The sequence below is a fragment of the Silurus meridionalis genome, chromosome 22, assembly GCF_014805685.1.
Source record: "Silurus meridionalis isolate SWU-2019-XX chromosome 22, ASM1480568v1, whole genome shotgun sequence".
Lineage (NCBI taxonomy): Eukaryota > Metazoa > Chordata > Actinopteri > Siluriformes > Siluridae > Silurus > Silurus meridionalis.
This window is the reverse complement of record NC_060905.1, coordinates 4,723,982-4,745,048: the sequence shown is the minus strand read 5'-3', so window position 1 is coordinate 4,745,048 and position 21,067 is coordinate 4,723,982. Positions and strand designations below refer to the sequence as shown.

The 21,067-nt window shown below is 39.7% G+C and overlaps 1 protein-coding gene across 2 annotated transcripts in view; it reads right to left on the bottom strand.

Moving 5' to 3' along the window:
- Nucleotides 1-1,533: 1,533 nt before the first annotated feature.
- olfm2a (olfactomedin 2a) overlaps nucleotides 1,534-21,067 on the bottom strand; it is a 133,076-nt gene continuing 113,542 nt past the window's right edge. For both annotated transcript variants that reach the window (XM_046835397.1, XM_046835396.1), the window contains exons 4-6: nucleotides 13,736-13,955; nucleotides 8,024-8,130; nucleotides 1,534-2,571 (exon numbers count right to left, since the gene is read on the bottom strand). In XM_046835397.1, the coding sequence (XP_046691353.1) occupies nucleotides 1,897-2,571; nucleotides 8,024-8,130; nucleotides 13,736-13,955 (1,002 nt within the window). In that variant the 3' untranslated portion in view covers nucleotides 1,534-1,896. The remainder of the gene's footprint in view (nucleotides 2,572-8,023; nucleotides 8,131-13,735; nucleotides 13,956-21,067) is intronic.

Genomic DNA, 21,067 nt, shown 5'->3' with positions numbered 1-21,067 from the left:
CCTGGCATTGCCAAGCTGTCTCTTTTGGACCCTTGATCAAGACCCTCAACCTTCATATGTTCATTTTAACTGTCAGTTCCAGTGGATTAGCGTGTTTGCTGAACGATTAGAGATGTAAATGCATGCCTGCTGTGCAGCAAAATGTTTGTAATAGTTGGACGGATATAGATTGGTCTGGACATCCAGTTAAACCACAGATGCGATCTTGTGTGATGATTTAAGAGCGGTTTGATCGCAGGAGCCTCAAAATGGGACGTAGTGTAATCATTAATGAAATTCACACGCATTTCAACCTGAAGTGGGAGTGGCCTAATATCAATTTCTGTATTTGGATCTCAACTTAAAGTGGGTGTGGCCTAATATCTACAGGATATCCTTAATTGCACTTCAAGCTGATGTGGGCATGGAGCTGTATGGCCTAGAGCTTTGTTTTTCTCCAGTTTTATTGTATTCTCTTTGAAGAATAAAAGAAATATGAATAGTAACTCTGTGCCTCCAGGGGAAACTGGTAGTAATGTCAGTATGGAAAGGAAAGTTAAGGAAATGTAAGGAAATGTAAGAGAAAGAAAGAAAGAAAGAAAGAAAGAAAGAAAGAAAGAAAGAAAGAAAGAAAGAAAGAAAGAAAGAAAGAAAGAAAGAAGGAAAGAAAGAAAGAGAGACAGACAGACAGACACTCCCTTGGAGACTTCAACAAAAATGCAAAAAAAACCCAGCCACAGCAGCGGGTATTGGCAAAGTCCCCGACCTCATCACTCATCACAGCTGCATTTTAATGCCTTCATCATCATTCCTCTATTCTTTCCTCTCCATCTCTCCATCTGTCTTCATTTAGTACCTCTCCACTCTGCCCTTCATGGGCTATAAAGTTTCCCAAAAACACTGACAGCTTTCATCAGGAAGCCTCTTCATGTACACTTACAATTACATCAACTGGCAGTGTTGGACAGTAAGGAAGTAAATGTAATTCGTTACTGTACTTAAGTAGCTTTTTTGTGTATTTGTACTTTACTGAAGTATTTCCATTTGGGGAGACTTTTACTTTAACTTCACTACATTTCATAGTCAAATATCGTACTTTTTACTCAAATACTATATCAGACGCTGGTTTTTTTGGGGTTAAAAATGTCACTGGTCAAACACGCAGCAATCCACCAATCAGGGTCAAGCGCACGTTCTGTTTTAAACTGGTTTTAATTGGTGCTTGGTGCATCTACTCATTACCGACATACAGTTCAGCATCAGTTCAAGCAGAACATTTAGAGAGAAATAAATGTACATTTGGATACTTTAAGTGAATTGAAGGCAAGTGAAAGTTTTTAAGTGAAAGTTTGAAGGGGAGCACTTTTACTTTTACTGGAGTCATGTTTTATCACGTGTATCTCTACTTTAACTCAACTACGGGGTTTGTGTTCAGTACTCTGTCCACCACGGAATCACGGAGCAACCTATGGGAAGCGGTGGTACGAGAGGGTTCAACAAATAAGGCAAAGCACACAAAATATTTTTTAACAAAGTGAACTCAAAGACAGGCGCTGAAATGTTAAAGGTTGACGTTTATTCTTTTTTGGCCACAAATCAAAAACGTGTCATGCTCACTTGTCACAGAAAAGAAAAAGAAAAAAAACAACCAACCAAACAAACAAAAACCAAAAGCTCAGTCCGTACATCGGCATCGGCGTTGCAGCCCGCGGGCTTTTCTCAGCACATTATGTGAATAATAACACTATGAAGATTGAAATGTAAAAAAAAGAGGAAAATAAGTCTAAGCTCCAATCATGGTCATGTCCTTTCTTTCAGTTTGAGGGTTTATATGTATATACACGCACTTTTATGGTAAATATGTAATGCACAAGAGTGTTTTGTGTGTGTGTGTGTGTGTGTATGTAAGTGCTAGCCTCAGTCTCCAGAGGTCTTGATGACCTGGAACAGCGTGACGTTGTAGAGCACCTGGTGGCCGTTGTTCCAAGTGTAGAGCACACGCTCACGTGGGTTGTAGTCCATCATGGAGATGTGCGAGTACTGGTTGTGGAACGGAATGTCCGTGTACTCGTAGGTGGACGTGTTGGTGTAGTAGGCGAAGTAAATTTTGGCGCCGGCCAGATGCGAGTTGGTGACGTAAAGCGTTCCGCAGATCATGAAGGACTCGCCGGCGCTGCGCTTCGGGAAGCCCGTGTCCCACGTCTGCAGGATTTCCAGGCTCTCGGGCTGCAGGCGACTGATGACGATGTTGCCTGCGTTGGCGATGGTGGTGTAGACGACCCACAGGCCGCTCTCGTCTGCCATCAGGTCGATATCGGATGATCCGCCCCACGAGTATGGGAAGGTGTTGTTATACCCGGCGCCGCTCAGACTCCGCTGCACCAGGACGCTGCGTGAACGGAAGTGGTACTTGATCAGGATGTTGCTCTGATACTTGTTGTAGTAGAGCGAGCCGTTGTAGACCACGTGACCTGTCCCAGCCCAGGGGTGAGGCAGAAGGTGCTGAACGAAGTTCTGACCTTTCATGAAGTCGCTCAGGGTGCGGTACTCGAGCACACGCCGCCCTTTGAAGTAGCCGTCCATTGACCACACCTTGAAAAAGAAAAAAGAAAGTCAGAAAGAGCCGTGAGCGGACGACAGTAAACGGCGAGATATTAAAATGGATGAGGATGGAAAATGAACTAGAGAGCAGAGTTATGTGATGGCAGCAAAAGCGCAAAAATTAAATTGGATTCAATTTTTTTTTATTTGCTCCTCTGTGGGACAGACACTTTCAATAAAGCAGTCATTAGGTTGATTAGCTGGGAAGAAAAAGGTTTCAGCAGTCGTAATGATCGACTCAGATGTGCATTTCAGGGCTTTCTCAGCACGGGTTAGTTACGCAGAAAGATGTGTGGATTTGATGCTGTAACAGGGGTCCAATAATAAGGTCAAACAAGGTCAAATGAGGCGAACAGCTACCACTGCTGGGTCTTTACACAATGCTTTCAGCCCAGTTTTAAGTTGCTCTGAAAAACAGCATCTGGACTGAATTTTTTGGTCTTTTGTTTAAATTTTATTGTATACCATATATGTTATTCTTGTGCTAAATAAATAAATAAATAATAAAAAAAATTGTGTTAACTATAAAAAGATCCAAATTCAGTAATTTAGTAAAACAACAACAAATGCAACAACTGCTGTTGTTTAAAAGTCAAGTGAAGTTAAGTTTATTTCTATAGCGATTTTCACAGCAGACATTGTCTCAATGCAGCTTTACAGAATTTAACACTTAAGGTGAACGATGTGTGTTTATCCCTAATGAGCAGTCATGGCGACCGTGGCAAGGAAAAACCTTGGGAGGAACCAGACTCAATAGTGGAACCCATCCTCATCTGGGTGACATCAAGAGTGTGATTATAGTCTTTAATCAATACAGAACACTGGAGAGTGAGAACTAACATGAACACTGAAGTGTAAGATTATAAGTAATGTTCTTTCTACAGTCTTTTACAGTCATTTGTGGTTATAAAACTAGGAGCTACTGAGCAACTCATAAAACAGCTCAACATTTGCAATCATCACAGATCCAACAGCAGCTTCTCCATGCCAGAGCCTTTAAACACTCAAAGAGGTCCAATGTCCAAACTCCATAAAAGAAGAAAATGGGATTGAAATTGAACTTTTCTTTTAATATCTTTTGACAGGTGTTTATAAATGTTATGTCTGATCAATGTATATATAGTATTTGGCAGATGCTCTTAGCCAAAGTGACTTTTAATGTATCTTATACACTGAGCAGTGATAGGGTTAGGGGCCTTACTCAGGGGCCCATGAGTGACAGCTGCACGCGGCTGGGATTTGAACTCACCACCTTGGGATTTATAGTTAATAACTTAACCTCTAAGCTACCACCTCCCGGTTGCATTTGTTTTTGGCAGCCAGAAATTTAGTTTTTTAACGTTTTTGCTAGAAATGTACTTAAAGTCTAGAGAACAAGAAAGAAATGAAGTAGGTTTAAAAAAAAAAAAATACAAAGGACTAAGATTCGAAAAAGTGCACAGATACCATGTTCTTATTAGAATAGAAGTGTAGCCTATCACCTGTGGTGTCTCTAACTGTGATGTGTGTGTGTGTGTGTGTGTGTGTGTGTGTGTGTGTGTGTGTGTGTGTGTGTGTGTGGCACATCCTTTCTCTCTCTGTATGTATATTCCTGTGCTCTACGCTCCACTGCTGCTGTTGCACCATGACCTTTACCAGCTCACAGCAGCAAATCAATCCTGTTAGCGTCTTTCTCCTCCTCACGCTCCATGCTTCCTGCTCTCTCTCTTCCCATCTCCTCCTCTCCCTCTCTCTCTCTCAGCATGCATCCCATGGAACTCCTCCCAGACCTTTTCTCTGTTTATTTCTTATCCATATCCATACAGTTGGAGGCTTTCGGAAGACCGAGACGTCACATGTGGCTGGAGTTTGTTCCTCGTATTCGTCCTTCACGCTGTAATGAGGTCCCATTGAGAAATCGCCAACTCTCTTTTCATCTCCCTGTTTTCCACTTCCCCCAATTCTAATCCCCACTTTTTTTTTATCTCCTGCTGAGATCTGGAGCATGATATTTCCACAGTTCCAGCAGCAGTCATGTATGTCTGAGACAGCTAGGCGTGGTGTATTGATGTGTGGTATGACAGGAATACGGTGCATAAAGTGTTGTTTTTAAAGGGGTCCTTTTTTTTTTTTTTTTTGGAGCCCTGCGGTTAGACTGCGGTCTCGTCTGTCTCGGTGTATCTTACTCTTCAGCGGGCAGACTCCATGACAGTGTGACCGGTCCAATCGATCGTGCTATTAGCACAAATTCCTTTAGGCATATTTTGACTCATGCATTTGATACAATGTTTCACCATATCATTGTGCCAGAATGAATACAAATCCTGTTTATATGACATTTACGCCATTTGGCAGACGCCCTTATCCAGAGCGATATACAATGATCCCGGTTATACAGCTAAGCAATTGAGCGGTTAAGGGCCTTGCTCAGAAATGGGAATTCGGATCCATGAAGTCGATCAGAACATCTTATCGATCAGACTCTAACATCTTATCCACTAAACTGTTTACATTTACCATAAATTTGAGCTGTTTATCGTTTTTACGGCATTTCGCAGACACCCTTATGCAGAGTTTGGCAGGTCTACATACATTTGAGCTGGGATTTCAACCCATGATCTTCTAATCAGAAGTCCAATATCATATCCACTGAGCTGTTACATTTACCATGCATTTAAGCTGTTTACCATACATTTGAGCTGCCGTGATTTGAACCCATGACCTTCCGATCAGAAGTCCAACATCTTATCTATTGAGCAACCATTTCCCAGCTACATATGACATTCACATGATATGCAGCCATCACGATTAAATCGCCTTTAAATACTAAAATGGCTGTAAAATATTTATTTTTAGTAAATTAACAATAAAAAAAAAAACATGGATGGTGAACTATTGATATGACGACATGGAAACTCTTCGCTTGCTGAAGAAGTGTATGTAATCTTGAAAGTGACTTGACCCAAAGTCATTTATTTGGTTCATTCTGCTGAAATGCCTCGTTGGATCCCCAGATTTGAACCATCGTAGAAGATAAATCTTGCTCTCCTTTCCTAACTTCTCCTCCTCTCGACACCTGCGTGTTTCGTGCATCTCGAGTGCCACGATTATCTCCTGATAGGGATTATCTGCCTAAACGCTGATTTCGATCTCATCTTATGTAATGTTATGCAGGCATAAATCCATCCGTCTTGCAAAACTAAAAACCCTCCAAACACAGGAAATGTGCAATAAGCTGATTCACAGCGATAAACAATGTTCGTCTGCTAAGTGAAAAGCTGGGTCTTGGATTAATACCTGAGAGTCAAGAGAAGTTAAATATTTTGAATAATAAAATAAATGTAATTCAGTTTTATTTTTGTAGTCGTGCTACATTGGATTTTGTCCCAAAGCAGAGATATATACTTTGTAATGTATATGTTTATCCCTAATGGGCAAGCCAGGGGTAAAAAATTCATTAGATGGTATGAAGAAGAACCTTGAGAGAAACCAGACTAAAAAAGAGAACCCATCCTCATACGGGTAAACAAGTCAAAAAGTTTTGAGATTAGCTTAATTTACAAGAAAGTACTGTAAGTATTTTCACACTATCACCTGCAAAATAGTCCCCTTGCACAGCAATACAGTGCTCCAGGTGTTCCTGTCACTTCTGGAATGTGTCCTGGAAGTCTTATTTTTGAAGCACCTTCTGCCATTTGTGCTGAATCCAAATCTGGTGAATAGGGTGGGGGGACGTGAGATCACGTGGATTATTCTCAGACGATCATCATGCACAAGTTGGCAAACGGTTTCAACGTTTTCGAGGGTTTAGCTCATTGAATGTCTTTCTGATTTCTTGTCTTCCCGCGATGTTCTTCTGCTGTTCAAGAACACGTGCCACTCAAAACGCCTCGAACGGCTCGTTGCAGCATGACAATGTCAAACGTATCTTGAGTCAAACTTCTCTGTGGCATATTTGCCGAATTTCACGCAGAATTCCATGTTTGCTCTGTTCTAACTTGCTGTCCTTGATGGAATTGCAGACGTGGTAACGCAGGTGGGCAGAACAGCACCAGTTTAAGTTAGTTACTACTATGTCGCACAACCTTCAGAGGTAGTCGCTGCAAAACAAGTGATTTTTGTAGCTCTCCATGAGACTTCGGCAGGGAGTCCACAGGGAGTCTGGCCCGCTCTGTATGAACAAACTGCTCCAGTTGTCTCAGGCTTAAAGGGCTGCCTTCTCCAGACTGCATGTTTTCACAGGTGTTTAATAGGATTCAGAAAAGGAATCACACATTGCCATATCAGAATAATCCAAAATATTGGACTTGACCACTCATGGGCTTTTAAATGGATGTTTTTGGGACGTTATCATGTTCAAAGACCCATGAGCTACGCTGAGACGGAGATTTGTGACTCCGGGTAGTACGTAGTTCACAAAATTGCTTCGTAGTGTTGAGATTTCATTGTGTTCTTCATGATTTAAAGCTTCTTGTGTGCAGATGCAGGAAAAAACTAGCGACGCTCCTCCATGTTTCACAAAAGGTTTTGCAGTCATTTCTATGAAAGCTTCATTTTTGCATTTTTGCAGAAAATATTAGTGTTATTCAAATTTATATTACTATTTATTCAGATTCCTTTATGGGTGCCAACAAATTTCTTCAGATCTGTGTGTATATAAGATTTTTTTTTTATAAGAAAAAGCAGATCTTTTTTTTTTTTTTAATTATTATTTATTTAATAAAAATGTATAATTTATTACCTGGATTTAAATGATTGAATCATGATTTAGAAAAAAGTTCCAATTCAGCCAAGCTTTCTGTTTTCAACACAGCATCTCTTTGTTCCTTTGCTCGCTCCCCATTTTTTTTGTATTTCGTTGCCCTATTTTTCACTCCTCTTCTCTCCTTTTTTATTCTCCCCCCTCCTCATCTATTACCCCCGTCTTTGTTCTCGTCTCCCCTGCAGTAGTTATTTTGGGTTGCTTGTTATGTGCAGGGCCCGGAAGGAGAAAAGCTTTACTACATCATCTGGCGTGAAGTGCTGTGTCAGGCTGCAGTGGAGCTGCTGCTAATTATGGCAAACTTTAGCCGAAACAAGTTGCTAATATCCAGCTCTGTGATGGAGCGATTAATCAGGCTCGGACAGGAGGGGATATACAGAGAGAGAAAGAAAGAGAAAGCGAGGGAATGTAAACAAAAAAAGCAAGGGATGGCGAAAGAGATGGAGCGAGTGGAGGAGAGGAGGAGGAGAGACGGCCATGTATCAGTGACTCAGCTCTCTCCATGCGGGAGAACAGCTTCCCAGCGTCCGTGACTCAGATTCTGTGGGAGACTCATTAGGTGTATGTGTGAGTGAGAACGTATGTGGGCATGCGTGTGTGTGTGTGTGTAATCGCACGTGCGAGGGCTCTTTTGGTCTGTGGAGAGTCCGAGCAATTGTCATATGACTTGCAGGACGGAGGAGCGTTTTTAATCTCGCTTACCCTGTTATCAGAGCTGGGAATCATGGTGTCTGTCATCCAGGAGCCAAACCGAGAACCTGAGGCGCGGATGGTGATGGGGTTACTCACGCCTGTCAGCTTCCCACAGCCTGGATTTGTAACACACACACACACACAATCACAAAGACATGCTGTTATCTGTCTTTTTTATCTGTTTCAAACAAATCTGGTCATTACGAATAGCATATTTGCATTCTCTCAAATCTCTAATGTGCACCAACCAAAGCACAAGGAAGGTTTAAATTTGCACAGTTAATTATACAATACAATAATACAATAATAATAATAAGATATAAATATATATCTTTAAGAGATCCCAAGTATATTTTTTGGTTATACAACATAAGTTTCACAATGCAAGGTATACAAGTCAATGTTGTATCTTGCTAAAAGTGTTATATTTGTCTAATGGAGAAACATTATAACCTGCAGAAATAATGATAAAATAAATGTTTTTCTGCCTATAGCTCCAGTATATCGACACCTCAGCCTGGGGTCAGACATTGCTAGTTATATGCCATAGTGATAAGGACATGATATAGTTTGTAATCAAATTCTGTCAAAATGTCTCAAAAAATGTCTCGGAATGTCTGATGTGGGAACGAAACCTTTTTCCTCCCCTTTCCAGACTGAAAATAAGTTTAACATACTAGAATTTTAGATGTAAATAACATATTTAAAAAAAAACATATTTTAGTTCAGAAAAGCTTGTACATTTCTGAACTATATATAGTAATATATAATAAAAACAAAACACTATAGTCTAAAAAAATAAAAAATATTTAAATAAAAGCTTTAATTCAGTTTCTACCAGAAATACTAACTAAATACATGCACATTATGTCTACAAAATTATTGGGACATCTGACTTTTCCGCTAAATTGTGACTACAAAGGTGCACAATTGTAATGTGTCTTACGATGCGGTAGCATGAAATTATTCCTTCTCTTGAACTAGAAGCCCCTGGAAGCAAGCTCCATGAAGATAAGGTTTGTATGAGTTGGAATGGAAGATCTTGAATGGCCTACTGTAGAGCTCTGACCTCAACCTTATTAACACCTTTGAGATGAATGTGAACGCTGACTGCACCCCAGGGCCTCCTCACCTCACCTACATCAGAAGCTGACTTTACTAACAACCTTGTAGCTCAATAAAGCTCACGGAAATCTCAATCAAAATCTAGAGTAACATCTTCCCAGAAGAGTGGATGTTTATTATAACAGCTAATGAGGACTTTATGTGGAATTGGATGCTCAAAAAGCACATACCAATCTTATCATTTTGATCTCTATAGTGTATTTTGTTCTAAATGCACGCACAATATGTACTTTCATTGTAACGTTTTGACTCCACCTCTTCCAAGTGCATGCTAGCAGATTGTGTTGAGTTGATTTGTTTTAGATTTTCATTCATGCGAGATTTCACACCGTCCCGTCTTCGTCTAATTTGGACGTTCGGTTCAGTATTTGTGTGTTACAATTTTAACTATGACTGAAAAGGTGTTTTTTTGTGTGTTAGCCACCACAGTGCCACAGATTTCTTCAACAATGCCCAACATGAAGGATCAAAAGAACTGAAAATCACCAGAGAGACATCATTTTCCACCTAAGCAGCTCTGTTTCTGTTTATAGTCGATCCTGATCCCGTGTCTTAACCAGTGCTATTGATTATGCTAATAATTTGCGGTGTGTCTAAAGTTTTACACACTTTCTTCCAGCTTCTTATTCAATGCAACCGATTCCGCAGAGATTTTCTTTAGAAATCTAAGGCTTTTAAAGGTTTTCAACACTACTGATGTTGATATTCAAATTAAGCGCAACACATAATATCATTTTTAAGAATATCGCAATATGTAAATTGTACTGATTTCCATTAAGTCATTTTCTGTAGCTGCTTTAACCTGACTAAAGTTTGTCCAAATCAAAATAAATTAAAAAACAAAACAATGGGCACACCTTAGATTTGTATGCAGAGAACATATTTAATGTTTAATAAACTTTGTTGCATCTTGGTGGAGTATTTGATGGAATCAGTTTAACTGGTACTTTCCTTGCACACAGCCTTTATGTCTATAGAAGTATCAATAGATCTCAGGTTATTGTCACAAGGCAACAGTCCCATTAATGTATCTCAAAGTACTCCAAGATCACCCTTCATGGATGGTTACACCCTTTATAACTGTTTCCAAACGAAAAAAAAAAAACCTGGAACAGATTCCTGGTGTTCCTTCAGATAGTTATAGACAATAGAACATGGTGACAATATGGTGGGTGATAGTTAGCCTGATATCTCTTCTATCACACAGAAAAGAAACTGCAAGTCTCACACTGAAAGGATCACGACGCCTCTCGAGTATGATGGCAGGTTTGACAGGGTTAAACAAAGAAATATCCATAATTAAACGAAGTGACACGAAAGCTCTGCATCTTGTGATTCTGCCTCCAAGAATCAGCGACTGTTTCTGATCAAATAAACAAGCTTATTTATGCCTGAGCGAGGACAAATTACCTTTCCTCCGATGATCTGTATGTGTGTGGCGTTTGTGATAAAAATACACCGGCACAATTTGTCACATGCCAGCGCAGGTTACACAAAGCCGGTTCTGAAGCGATTAGCGGATCGGCGTCGTTGACTCAGTGTTTGTGTACGTGGATGTCGGTAATTGATGTATGAAAAGGTTTCGATCGGTCATTAAAAGAATCCTGGACGTAATATGCGAGTCAAAATGGCTGATAATACGCGATTAAGCCCTAATTACGGGCAGTGATCTACATAGCTGCGATTGTGCTAGCTTGGGTTTGCATAAATGAATTTGACAGCATTGTATTTGACGGAATTGCAATTGCTGAAGGAGTCGAAGCCGAATTGTCCCGTTTTATGCCGTTTTTATGCTTGCTGGCCAAATGTTTCAAAAGACCTATACTCCTAAAACTTAGAAATGGTTGCATGTGGTATTAGACATGAGGGCTAAAATTTTATATTGATCACAATCTTGGCTGTAAACTTATTAGGTGTGAGTAATGTTATTTCACAAGGTCTCGCGGATGCTTAGCTAAGAACGATGTGAGGCGAAAAACAAAAAGCAAGCAAACGGACAGCTCCAGTTCTGATTTTTAATCGTGCCCATAGTCCGTGATGTGTTTCGTCTGAATGCAAACATTCCATTCAAATCAAGTAAAAGTTATGCTTAGTCTGTTCAGTTTTATTTCCTCTTCCAAGAGCTTTTTGGATGACAGGGAGACAGAATTTGCTGAAAATGTCAGCTATAAAGATCAAATGTCAGTCTGTGTGATCACCTGACCTGACTGTCTTTGTCAATTGTTTTGTCACACCAATTATATACGTTAATTATCATGGTAATTCTTTTTTATTTTCCGGACAAAGAGAATACACACAAATGCAAGTCTATAATATAAATATTATAGTTAAAAGATTTTACACATACAGATGGTCCCTAAGTTAAAATTTTTCAACTTTTCGATTTTTCGATCTTATGATGACGATAGTGATGCAATAAAATTGTGGAAATATAAAATGCGGCTGGCAAATGTAGCAGTGTATGCTCTGCCCTCCACTCGGGAACAGGAGCCCGTCCACACACCCGCAGCCACATACATATACTCAATTCAATTCAATTAATTTTTATTTGTATAGCGCTTTTAACAATAATCATTGTCTCAAAGCAGCTTTACACAGATAATGTGGTGATAAAAATTAATAAGATGTTCTTTATAAGTGTAAGTTTGTCCCTGTATATACTGTGATTTATACAGCATAGCACTGAAAATTGCTTTATTTTTTTAATTATGTACAGTAATTTATTAAATAATTAACTAATTATAGTATACTACCCGATACTGATTTCTTTTAGACTCCTGGGTATGCTAAGCCATGTCTCAACTCTCCATATAGTTCTTAAGTCAGGGATTACCTGTCTTCTTCTTCATCCTTCGGCTTCTTCCATTAGTCCATAGTCCATGGAGACTCCTGTCTGACCTCGTCCGTCAACCTGTCTATCACCACTGCAAACAGGAAAGGGCTCAGACCCGATCCTTGATGCAGTCCAATCTCCACCTTGAACCAGTCTGTTGTTCCTACTGCACACTTCACTGCTGTCACACTGTCCTCATACATGTCCCTCACATACTTCTCTGACACACCTGACTTCCTCATACAATACCACAACTCCTTTCTCAGCACCCTGTCATATGCTTTCTCTAGATCCACAAAAACACAGTGCAGCTCCTTCTGACCTTCTCTATACTTCTCCATCAGCATTCTCATGGCAAATAATGCGTCTGTGGTGCTCTTCTCGGCATAACACCATACTGTTGCTCACAGATGGTCACCTCTTCTCTCAGCCTGGCTTCCACTACTCTTTCCCATAACTTCATGGTGTGACTGATCAACTTAATTCCCCTGTAGTTACTGCAGGTCTGCACATCTCCCTTATGCTTAAAGATCGATACCAGCACAATCCTTCTCCATTCCTCAGGCATCCTCTCATTACCTGTACTAAAAAATATTTATACATATTTTTTTGTGTGTGTGTGCAAAAAAAAGCTGATAGACTGCATGAATGTACAGCCTGAGCTACAAAGAAATCAGCCATGGTTTTCCTTTTTGCTTCTTTAGGTCACGCTAGATGGTGTAGTGCTCAATTCAGTTAATTTTAATTTGTAAAAGCAGCTAAAAGGTACAAAATACAAAACTAAAAATGATATACCGAATTAGCTTCCTGTTGGAAAGACAGGGAACCTGGTTCAGGTTTGCAGATGACCTCATTTAGCAGTTCTTACAAAATGTGAGTACAGATGGTTCAAACAAGTGCTAGAGCTGTCTAGTCAGTCACCTACACTGACAAATTCCACCTAAAGTAAATCTATAACTGTTAAATGTCAAGGCAGTAAAATATACAAAGAAAATGAAAATCAAAAAATGTCATCTGAGATTTTGTCTGAATAAGCTGTTCCTCAGACTTTTAGGGATGGAATTGAAAGATCATACATTTTCTTACTGAAGGGATTTTGTATGGATGGATGGCAGAGAAGGACCCACCCGGTTCCCTATAGTTGGCATTTGGGTGGAGCTCAAAGGGCATGTTGTGGAACCCACTAGGCTAAAAATGCTTTGAGGTTTGTCTTGCTACAACATGAACAGAGTAAACATAATACTATTAAAATCCAATGGTTCCTTATGGGTTCCTTTTGGATGTTCACTATTTGCTGTAACACTCGACATAGAACTTTGAAAATGAAACTAAACATATGCCAGTATCCAAAAAGACTTGGAAAATGTTTTACAAGCTTTACATACTGGCAATAAGGAATAAGAAATAGACTCATTTAGAGTCAGTCAGAGAGAATAGTGCAAATGCAGAATTGTACTATTATATGTTCCTTTTGTCATTTTGTCATCTAGCTATGAAGTTTTGAAGATTTGAGCAGCTACAGGCTAATGAGGCAATGGCAAACGGCTTGGATTAACATTCCAAAGCAATTGACACAAGAGGTTATGTTCATCTTCAGGTAATTGTAGTCATATAAAAAGCTTTAAAATTGCATAATTCAAAGATAATCAGTTCTCCATTTAGCATTAGGGCTTTCCTCACAGTTCTCAGTGTGAATATGAGCGTTAACAACGTGATCGCACTCATCTGCACCCACACAAACATTCTCTCTTTCTTTCTCTCACCCAGTTTCTGCATGCAGGAGTGTAGGCGCGTCTCCAGCAACAGGACTCTCTGCCGGAGTTCCTCGTAGTCGTAGGCTCCCATCTCCTCTTGGATGGCCATGAGGACCAGCGACAGGTTCCTCACCTCGTCCCTGAGCCGCAGGATCATCTGCGCATCCGTCTTATACTGCTCTAGCACCGGCAACAGAGGGAGCAGCTGAGCCACTTTGTCCTTTAGGTCCTGGTAGACAGATAGCGGAAGAAAAAAAAACCTCTTAGGCTTTATTTTATTCTTTTTTGGTTCACTTCTTTGGAAGATAAGAAACCATACGGAAAATTGGCTGCAGTTCAGCAGTTGTGTCCAATCCCATGCAGTCTAGAAAGGTTAGGGGAAATATGCATACCCATCAAAATCACCTGCAGTGAAGTAAAACAACAGATAAATGTTCAAGCCTCAAGTTTATATCTCACTCCATTTGCCAAACATATTTGAAATATCTGGTTCAGATGAAGGAATAGAGTTGAAGAACACCTGGACCTGTCATTTGGCTTATGAACACCAATATCATATATATATAGGCAGAAAGATAGATCATCTCTTTGAACTCTTTGTTATTCTCCAGTTTTAGCTAGCTGTGTTCTGAAAGGATGCAGTTTGTATTTTATTTAAAGTGTCATAGAGGCTCATCATTCCATTTCTGCTTTTAGTTGCATTGCATACCGTTATGACTTGACTGCTCGCTGAGGCATGAGCCCTTAGAATGCTGACTCGTTTCAGATTGATGATTGTCCTGGCGGATTTTGCAACATCTGTTGAAAAGATGTCCTCACTATAGACTTATTTGGTTTTTGCCTCGGTAGAAAAATGTTTGCAGTTAGTAAACCCTTGTGGAAAAATCCACATGTGGCATCTGTGACTTTGAGAAAGAACTTCGAAATGAACAGATGGAGCAGTCGATCGAATTAATAATTAAAAATGAATGCGGATGTACAAAACAGCATGCAGTCAGTGAAGGAATGCTTTGGGACAGAGGGAACAGTGTGGGCCTTAGGCCATTTGACTGGGTAGTGACAGAGCTCCTGGCACTGTAACATGGCCATGCCCGGTTCAGCAGTTTTCATTTAAGGATTCTTTTGCCTAGTATTACAAACTGTTTAACGCTTTGGTCAAATCTGTGGCCAAGTCTTTATGCAAGATCGGGGTAGTTTGGTGGATGGTTTTATCAATGCAGCATCTTAGCAACTGAAGGTCAAGTTTTTTACTGTAGTTTGTTTAAGGTTTATTTACTGTTGTTTACCAGTGGGCATCACTTGTACAACTGAAACAAAATTTGTTTGCAAGTGAATGCCTTCTTTTATTTATATAGCCAACCCTCTCATCTTGTTTCATCCCTTTTCCAGCTCCTGTCAAACCTAACTGTCATTTATCTTCATTATATGCTTCATTCTGGTCAGGAATATGGCAGATATCAGACGATCAAATACTGGAATGTTTTGGGGGAGGAAACTAATGGAGAACATGGCAAACTGGTGGTGGTGGTAGCTCAGTGGTTAAGGCTTTGGATTTTGGATCTGAAGATCACAAGTCCAAGTTGAAGTACAATTGCACAGTTGTAAGTCGCTCTGCATAAGGGTGTCTGCCAAATGCTATAAATGCAAACTGAACACCATACACACAGCAAATCAAGTTCAGAAAATAAGACCCCCAGGCTCAGGGACAACCACCTACTGCTTCATTGTGCTGCATAAAACAGAAATTAATGCAACACATTGAAACCAATATCTCTTACTGCCATCACACATTGTTTAAACTCTACTTGAGTCTGGACCTCTGGTTTAAAAAGACAATAAATCTGTTTCCTGGACCACACCTGTCTTTAGCTTGAACATCATTCAAACATATCGAACTGTAGGTAAAAGCATCCTTGCATGCAGGAAGTCGGATAATCTTTTACCAAATGCCTGCAATTACTCTGCATGTTCAAGAAATAAGTAAAGAGCATCATTGAGCTTGATGATTTCTCTAATCAATGATTAGTAGCACTCTGTGAACTTTTCCTCCTCGGCTTTTCAACTTCACTTCAAATCCCTCTTTCCTCTCTGATTCAGCGTGGTGCCAGACTTGCAGAAGTGATCTCCAGTGAACCTTTGATTTGACCTCCTTTGATCAGAATGTATGTGCTAACTCAGCTGCACGCTATTCCTCTTTTCAAGTGCCAAGCCTGGGCTCTTCATTTCAAGCTCCATCAGCTTTTTCAGTCTGGGGGTAAGTAAGGGAATTGTGGACCACCGTCCTGGGTGTAGTTACACGGTGGCCAGAGCTATTAAAGCGTAAAGTACGACCACCTCAGACATTACCATTGTTGCTGTTTTTGTTTGTGTTTCCTGATGTCAAAGGGACACATTTTGTTGTATTAGGCATCAGTGTAAATGTGTTAACATGTCTGGGTAATATGAAGGTTCATTTTGCTGTCCATTGGTGAGCATTGTAGACAATTATAATATCCTATATTGTAACTACTCTCTAACATCACACACCACACCTAATAAACAGCTGAGCAAACACTGGTCCAATTTGCTTGTGACATTTATTCTTTAAGGTACAAGACTTCCTTTATAATATTATCAGCTATACACTAACCAGGTTTAATATTATGACATTATAACATTATGTGCGGTGTAGTGAAAAACACTGATTATCATTGGCACTTGTAGTGGGTGGGATATATTAGACAGGAAGTGAACATTTTGTCCTCAAATTTGTGTTAGAAGCAGGAAAAATGGGCAAGATTAGGATTTTGAGCAAGGGCCAAATAGTGATGTCTAGACGGCTGGGTCAGAGAATCTCCAAAACTGCAGCTCTTGTGGGCTGTTTCCAGTCTGCAGTGGTCAGTATCTATCAAAAGTGGTCCAAGGAAGGAACAGTGGTAAACCGGTGACAGGGTAGTGACAGAGGCTCACTGATGCACGTGGTGAGCGAGGGCTGGTCCGTGTTGTCCGATCCAACAGCTCAACTTGCTGAAGAAGTTCATGCTGTTGATGCTTGACAGGTCAGAACTGTATTGGCAGCAAAAGGGGGAGCAACACAATATTAGGCAGGTGGTCATAATGTTATGCCTCATCGTTGGCTATTATGTTATGCCTGGTCAGTACATTATAGATACTGTAATACCTCGGTACTCATCGGCTGTGGAACTTGTCAAATTCAGTACTCGTCACATTATGGACAACTGAAAATATTTTGGCAATCGTCGTATGTTCGGAACTCAACACGGAACTGAAACTTGTGAGCGCTTCAGTCTGACGGTAAAACAGATGCATAAAGAGTCTCATGTTAGCTCCCAAATAGTGCCCTCCAAATCGTTCTCTTTTGTGCTTTCTGTGCACAAGCCTTTTTTTTACCCTAAATCATGGGTCCTAAAGTGGTTAAAAATGCTAGCAAGAAGCCTGGAAAGGATAGCAATTAGCTTTTTACAGAGTGACAAAAGAAGAAAAAAAGTGTAAACCTTTAAAACCACTGTAAAGTGAAGTTGAATGTTATTTTATGTACATTATCTGTTTACAGGATTGCTTTGTATGCCTGTCAAAACATCATTATACAATTCGCCAAGTGAAATTGTATATTTTGAGGAATCTTTATACATTTTCTTTATTCCTAATACTTATATGTACAGTACTACTTAAAAAAAAATGCTTGTTCGGTACTCGTCAGTTTCAGCACTTGTCGCGAGTTCTGGAACGAATCACAGACGAGTACCAAAGTAGTACTGTATTATTATATTATTTATTGACTGCACGATGCAAGCAAACTTGAGATGTGTAGCTTTTCTGTCCAATGAGACACTTATTCAGGCCATACACAGAAATGTGGAGCCTCATTGTGTCATTATTTTGCCACCAAAATGAAGTCTTTGGGTCTAACAGGGCCACCCCATTGTAAAACACCCTGCTAGTGCCAGAGCTCATACATCATGCGGGGGATTAGATATCTAAAGGGGAATGAAGAATCAGGTGTGTATCAATACCATTGGTAGGCGCAGGAGTTGTGGCTGCTTCTTCCTTGTTAAGGTTTGTTGTAAATCTGGTGATGGAACGCCTCTCAGACTGGCCACGCTGCGTCATAAATCTCATTTTCCCATTTTGAGTCATGAAAATTTGGTCTCATTAATCTCCCGGCCTGCCACAAGCGACTTTGAGCTCCCACATTCATCAGTTGCTTATGGTAAAATAAAGTCTGCCTTCTGCAGACCAGCCCTTTGAACCAATGCATCAGCACCATGGCAAGACTTCCCTAAAAAAAAACAGACTTTTATTCTTTATTCATTTAAAATTTATTGACAGACGAACCGCGATTTTAAGGACGTGTTTTGAATAATTCTCTTTGGAATGACTGGTGAGAGAGGTGGAGTGACATGATTGAGTTTAGACTCAAGGAAGACCGGATCCCTGAGGCAGACATACTATCCCAGGCTCTCCTCCTATCATTAGGCAAGATGGAACTTGGTCAGAATATTAAAGCCTGCTTTAGTATATGTGCTAGGGCTCAGGCTAATCTCGGATCCTGGAGGATGAGTGGGTCACCGAACGCAACACAGTTTTAAGAAGATGAAAAAAGGCACTAATCGCAGGCCCTTCTTAGTCTTTGGGAGATAAGTGAGGCATAACGTAGGCTTATCACTAAGAAAGGATGCGAAAGTAGAGAAACGCTTTTATCCACACAAACACACACTCACACATGTGTGCCTGCTTATTAAAGACAAACCTTAAATCTCACTTCAGGTCCTCATTTAAATGCCTTTGAAATCCCTCTAAGGAGCAGCGCTAAAGGGCTCGATTAAACACAGTGTTTGTGTCTCTCCGCCATTTCTGATGTGATGTATCTCTCCAAAGAGTTGTGCATACACCATAAACGCTTAGTGCCTCAGTGCCGGCAACGTTTGACCTTTTAACCGGTTTCACCTAATCAGCGAGTCACCTAACCTTGCACGAGCTTAATCAAGGATGCTTAGGTTTTAAGGTGCAGCTTCAGTACCTCAGTCTAAGGTGCTGTAGGTAAAAAGATTTACGATTGAATGTCTTTTCGCAATAAAATCGCACAGCTTTGCGTACAGTATTTACTGTATGGCGCACAATTTATCAGGATGACATGGGACCCGAAATGCCTCCATATATACATCTACCCCTATACTGTTATATATCTAAAAAGTGTATTCCTCCAAGGCATTTGAAGACTAATACAATGGCAGCAAAAAAAAGCCAGTTTCAGTCAACTCAAGAACCATCTGACAACTTCGGAGGTGTGAACAGATTATTTGTATGATCTGTATGGAGAGCCGAGAAAATAATCATGTACATAAATATTGACGTGGTATTTTCACGAATTAACCCACATAATTCTTGCTTTATTGTTAATATTAATTTTATTAATTTTATTATTATTATTATTATTATTATTATTATTATTATGAAAGCCAACATTTGTAAATGCCACTCTTCCTACAGTATACGCCCCAAACTCACCAGAGTCCTTCAGACATCTTCTAACTTAGTATGCTTTGTCTTTTCTTACTAACTGCATTACAGATTTTCCATTACAGAAACTCACAATGGCCAAAATACCCATTACAAAGCTTTGACTGTAAAAACTTATAAATCTTTCAATCTTTTAAAACATTTTCTCAGTGATATCGAATTATTCAATTTAATTAATTTTAATTAATTTTATTTGCATACTGCTTTTAAAATGGACAATTTCTCTCCCAAAGCAGCTCTACAGGGATAAAGCGGTTATGAAAGATTGTATAAGTTTTTCCTATAATTGTCAATTTTAAAGAAAAAACTCTGAGATGGTATGAGGAAGAAACCTTGAGAGGGCCTAAAAAGGAACCCATCCTCATCTGGGTGGCATAGAATGTCCATTCATTACAGTTCCATCATTGTTAAGGTGTTAAAGGTGATTAAATGCATCCTGTGGTCCCGAGCCATTGGAGTAGACTATTTTTTTTTTTATATTAATACAGTCCAAATCCATCCTTAAAGTTCTGGTTATGTTTTAGTCAGAATTCTGGTTTTTGACTGTTAAAACTTGTATAGATGTATAGACTTAAACAAGTTTTGCTGTAGTAAATGATAACATATCCCCCAAACTCCTATAGACGTATAGTCTTGGAAAAAGTTTAGAGCCTGGATAGGAATGTTCATGATTCAATTCCATTCATTTTTATTCGTATTACCAATGGGCACTGTCACAAATAAATATCTACATTTCTATCTACATTTCTGTATACATTCTACATTTCTAAATTAGTCCCTTTAAGTGTATCTCCAATGAGCGATGCATTGATGGCAAGGAAAACTTCATTAAACAATGTTAGGAAGAAAACCTGAAAGCAACCAGTTACTGACTTAACAGACTTAAAACAGAGCCCATCTTAATTATAATTTGAACTGTAAAACTCACACCCACCTGCATTCTCATGGCTTAAAGCTTGTGGCTTCTCTCTCTTTCACACGTTGTGCGTATAACAGAGACTCTCACATCATCAATCTCTCTATCAATGCCACACACTCTCTCCATCCATTTCTCTATCAATTTACAGGTTGTAACACACACACACACACACACACACACAATCTCTTTCCACATATTTCTTTTGATCAATCTACCTGTAATGCCTACTCACTCACCCACTCACTCACTTAAACTGACTTTCTGACTTTTATCCCTCTGTTTGTCATCAGTCTTTCTAGCAGTATCTGTCTTGCTTGCTATCCGTCTGTCTGTCTATCTGTCTGTCTGTCTGTCTGTCACCCTTACCTTCTTTCAACTTTAAAGAATCGTCAAGCTTATGAAACTGTTCCAAACTTCCAGACTGGCTTTGTCAAGCCAAAAACTTTATAGCCAAAACTTTATACGGTTCAAATAATATCATAGAGTATATACAGTACAGTTATAAGGAAAGGTCTGTGAGATGAGTCTTGACTCACTGACAGGTCCTGCAAGTTAAAAAAGGAAGGATACAGAGATACAATTATACAACATGTTGTAGGCAGGTACTGTATGGGTGGTATTTCTACAGTATTTGAACCACTACTTTGTTAATGCTATACGTCTGATGACACTAGAACGATTTCAGTAAACAATTTCTATCAAAGCGAATTTGTCTTGTATTTGTGTGTCATCAGGCCATTCTAAATCCATTCAGGTGGATTTCTAAAGCAGTTTCCAAACACCTGAGTGACTCATCAGGGAGAAAATAGAGCTGTACCAATTCAAAGTGTCTGACTCATTTCTGTTTTGCTATTTTCTATATTGTATAAAAATCCTCTTTTGGCTGCTCCCATTAGGGGGCG